Source organism: Dipodomys ordii, unplaced genomic scaffold (genome assembly GCF_000151885.1).
Source record: "Dipodomys ordii isolate 6190 unplaced genomic scaffold, Dord_2.0 Scaffold44, whole genome shotgun sequence".
NCBI classification, from domain to species: Eukaryota; Metazoa; Chordata; class Mammalia; order Rodentia; family Heteromyidae; genus Dipodomys; species Dipodomys ordii.
The window spans coordinates 1,183,773-1,188,469 of NW_012267260.1; the positions used below are offsets into that span (position 1 = coordinate 1,183,773).

The 4,697-nt window shown below is 45.1% G+C and overlaps 1 protein-coding gene across 1 annotated transcript in view; it reads right to left on the reverse strand.

The window, feature by feature from the left end:
* Bend6 (BEN domain containing 6) overlaps nt 1-3,838 on the reverse strand; it is an 11,440-nt gene extending 7,602 nt beyond the window's left edge. The window contains exons 1-2 of the mRNA XM_013019153.1: nt 3,719-3,838; nt 1,498-1,675 (exon numbers count right to left, since the gene is read on the reverse strand). Coding sequence (XP_012874607.1) covers nt 1,498-1,675; nt 3,719-3,838 — 298 coding nt within the window. The remainder of the gene's footprint in view (nt 1-1,497; nt 1,676-3,718) is intronic.
* Between the last annotated feature and the right edge of the window lie 859 nt (nt 3,839-4,697).

Genomic DNA, 4,697 nt, shown 5'->3' on the forward strand with positions numbered 1-4,697 from the left:
TAAACACCCATTTCTATCTACAGTGGTCAGCATTGGAATGCATGCATGTAAACACCCATTTCTGTCTACAGTGGTCAGCATTGTATTTGATGCCCAAACTGTCCCACCTCTAGCCAGTGGGAAGCTTTCCTAACTGCTCTATCCAGGTTGCCTTCGCTAAACTCGCTTTCCAGGTATGACATGATGTTCACAGGAACTTCCTGTGCCACGCACCTGCCTAGCGTCCTGCGTGCACTGTGTGAGACCTAGAGGCAGCCTTTTCTGCAAGAATCTTCAGAGTGTGTGGTGGGAAATCACATTACAGGATTACCTTATGCTGCTCAAAATGCTCCTGGCTATTGGCTCCTTGTTTCTAGGACCACTCAATGAATACTATTAGGAAACAAGATACTAATTTTTAAAGAAAAACCTTATCATGTGTTCAACCCAGTACTTCCCATTCACATTCAGAAAACAGAGTTTTTATTTAAACCATGTAGCTTTTTTTCATGTATCACATAGTACAAAATGACAAACTAACTCAATTTCAGGCTTCCCAATACTGTTGAATAATTCAGCTCTATCTAGGAAAATTCAGAATAGAGTCTGGCTTATAGAAAGTGCTATGTAAGATTTTGTTACTATACAACTTAATGTTAACATATCTCACTCATCTTTTGTTCAAGATGCTCTTAATCTAGCCTGTTTATGCCTTGAGGTTAAGAATAGATTTGGCCAAATACTTTTTAAAAATTAAAAAGATAAAAATTAAAAAGATTATCAGTACTTTGATTGGCAATGTCTTCAAACTATTACCTACTTTAAGGATTGGTGTATTTCCTCCAATCTAAGAATGTCTCTCCATTTATTTAGGTTTGTATATTCTCAGTTTTGTATTTTTCTTCACAAATCCCACACGTTTTTGCTAGGGTAGTGAGTCTATATTTATAGATGTTTTTTATTAATGTGATTAGCTACTCTTTTTGCTTCTTTTAGGAAAATACTGGCCATTTCTGTCATAAAAGAAAATTACTAATTAAAAATGATTACTAGATAGTGGACATCTATTACATATCAGGGAGTTTGTAACTAATTAATTTTCTTGCAGTATGTTTTTTTTTTTAACTTCTGAAGGCTCTGGATTTCCCCTTCCTTCCTTCCTTCCTTTCCTTCTGTGCTTTCCTTCAGTGTGTGTGAGTATGTGTGTATGTGTGTGTGTGTCTCAAGGCGGGCAGGGGGGACTTGAACTCAGGGCCTGGGTGCTATCCCTGAGTTTTTCCTCAAGGCTGGCATTCTAACACCTGGGACACAACTCCACTTCTGGCTTTTTTGGTGGTTAATGGAGGTAAGAGTCTCACAGACTTTCCTGACCATGCTGGCTTTGAACCTCGATCCACAGACCCCCTCCTCCTGGGTCACTCGGGTTACAGGAGTGAGCCGCCAGTGCCGGCCCCCTTTCATTCTTGACTGGATTTACACTCCTGTCCACTGACCACGTATCTTCATCAAAACACCAACCTTGCAGCATGACCAGAGACTGCCGCAGCCGGCTGTTCTCCCTCCGGGTGTTGGCCAGCCTTTCTCTCAGGGTTCTTATCTTGGCACACAGTTCCTCCTTGGACAGCTCTGCCAAAGGTGCTTCATCCTCACTGGAGCTCTCCCCGGGCAGAAAGGCGTTTCCTGAGTAGGGATTCCTCTGCAAGGCCAGGCAGGCGCACAGGGAGGCGTGAGCCCCGCAGGCCAGGCCAGGCCACTTTCCACGGACCCGCTCAGCCTCCTCTGGCAGGCACGAAGCTCGGGACAGAGAATGAGGATGCAAGTCCTGGGGACTGAACCCAGGGCCTCCTGACTGCCAGGCAAGTGCTCACCACGTAAGCCACACCACACCCCCTAGGTCTTATTCCTCCTAGAAAGTTTTAGCAGGTGCTTACAAAAGAAGGAATCTAGGAAAAAGGGAATTCACTTGTAATCATCAATGGCAGGGAGGAATTAAAGTTGGCATAGAAAATATCAGATTGGTAGAGGATATTTGTAATATATCATACCTAATCTCAATACTCAAATTGAGACAGGAGACAGGTATCTGTAGAAAGAATAGAACAAGAAACCTACCAGAAGTGACCGAGGAAACCAAGAGAGAAGGCAAGACACTCAAAGGGAAGCAGTCCATTCTGAGCTGGGAGCAGCCGGGAGCTAAAGGCCTCCTTTGTGGCTCACCATGGCCACGTGACCACGCCCCCATGGAGCAGAAGCACATGGGACGGACCCCACTGTTCCTAACTCTGCAGGGGTGGCATGTCCTTGCCTGATTCTTCCTCCTCGGAGAGGAGGGCAAGCTGAGAGACTGGAGAGGTCCTGGTAGACACAGCCAGGGCTGCGTGCAAGGAAAGCAGGTCCAGGCATGTAGGGACCGCCACGGTGACTCCACGCCCTGGCCTGTGCGAGGGGACAAAGACCTCTGCCTTGCAAAAGCCACAGCTCTGTTACCTGGGGTCCTTGCAATGCTGTGGCGTGCTGTGGTGTGCGGCCGCAGGGCCGCCTGAAGAGAGCCTCAAGTCTGTGTGGACACGCAGAGGTCAGGGGTGGACTCTTTCACTCATGACTTGTGCTGTGCTACACCGTGATGACACATTTGGTAAAAGCATGACTGGGGTTCTTAGGCAGGCAGACCACGTGGCCACTGAACAGGGAGGGAGAGCTCTGGGGTGCTTCACCTCCTGTCAGGGTCACAAATCTACATGTGGACACAGAAAGTTCTGGTACAGCACCCACTGCATGAGCTGAGTCCAGTCATATGACATCCATAGGCTTGAGAAACCCATAATCATTTCTACAGCCAAATGGCGGGAGACAGTAACAGTAACCTCAAGGCTTCCTCACGAACACAGTGCATGTGTTACCCGCAGTGCAGCGGCCCTGGCTGTGAGCAGGATGGGCCCAGGCATGGGAGGAGACTTTTCACTGTCCACCCCCAAAAATACTTCACACCACATGAAGACATACTGTTCATCTGAAGATTTAAGATTATATGAACGTAGAATTCTGTAGTTATTACAACATTTTCCAAATACTCATGCATTATAGAAGCATGGGAATCAAACACTACAGAATAAATACAATGACTGGCTATCCAAAGTTCTGGAGGAGGCAGAGGGGAGGCTGGGCTGGAATCTGAAAAGAAAAAGCCCACAATGAGCCAGCCACCAGTGGCTCACTCCAGTAATGCTAGCCATGCAGGAGACTGAGACTGGAGGATTGCTGTTCAAAGCCAGACTAGGCAGGAAAGTCCCGGAGACTCTTATCTCCAATTAACCACCAGAAAACCAAAGGTGGTACTATGTCTCAAAGTAGTAGAGTGCTAGCCTTGAGTAGAAAAGCTCAAGCCCCATAACCAACAAAAAGAAAAGAAAAATCCACAATGAGTATCAAAAAAGAAATATTCTAATTTTTCCAATATTTAGAGGGAAGAAAAATACTTCTGAGTTTATGGACCTTTAATTTTCAAGAAGGTCAAGTAAAATGTGAACAATGGCATATTTAACCACAGCTAAACCGAAGCAGGCAAATTGTTGAGTATGGCTCTAACTCAAACTGCTCAACACTTAGAAGGACATGCAGCCATCTGTTCCTTTAGTTAAATAAAGGGCTAAACTAAAGAGTCAGAAGAAGAACAAGTGCCAGTGAATCATAGGAGGATTGTGGCAGCACTGCTGAAACGAGACATAGGGAAGAGACCCACCTGTCCTTCACCCACGGCACGGTGTGCGTTTTCTGTATCTGTTGTCTCTATTCTTTTCCTCTTTCCTTTTCTAAGAGCTTGGGCATCGGCAATTTCATCTGTTTGCAAGATCTTCTGCATTTTCTCAACGAGTTAGCTAAGGTTTTCTCAAATCGAAGGAGGCAGGAACGCCATGTGGACAATGCTATTCCCAGTGTAGTCCCACAGACACAGTTTTCCTTTAAGGGGAAAGCAGAATGGGACAGGGAGTAAATCAACCGCCAAGGGTGGCTCACAATGCCCTCCTGACCTTTTGCTAACTGCTTCCCTCCTAAGGGTATAAAGTGTTTTCCAGAAAAAGTTATAATAACATTTTAACTATAAAAAGAACTGAACTTAAAAACTTTCAAGAAACATGTATAAAACTGAATACGAGGTAACTTTTATTTCTCATCAAATTATGCTGAGTAATGACATTAGTAGCTATGGTTCTTTTGCCTATCTGAAGTGAAAGTCAATACATTCTTTTCCAAGCATAAAAGCAATATGTGTGCTGAGCATCGGTGGCTCACACCTGTCATCCTAGCTACTCAGGAGGTTGAGATCTGAGGATCTTGGTTGAAAGCCAGCCCAGGCAGGAAAGTCTACAAGACTCTGATCTCCAGTTAACCACCAGAAAATCAGAAGTGGCGCTGTGGCCCAAATGGTAGAGCACCAGTGTTGAGCTGAAAAGCGCAGGGGCAGTGCCCAGGCCCAGAGTTCAAGCCCCAGGACTGGCAAATATAAAAATAAAAATCCACTCGTAGTTCCTGCTATCTAGCTAAATAATTCATCATATCGCTATCCCCCCATTAATTTAATTAATAACAGAAGACTCTCCGTTAATTCCCTATGCAGCTTCCAGAGATGAACTTTGTGAGAGATGCCAGAATAAAAATGGAATCGCTTTTGTCAAACCCTCGTCAATCACTCAAATGCTGTGAAGCCAGGAGGACTGGAA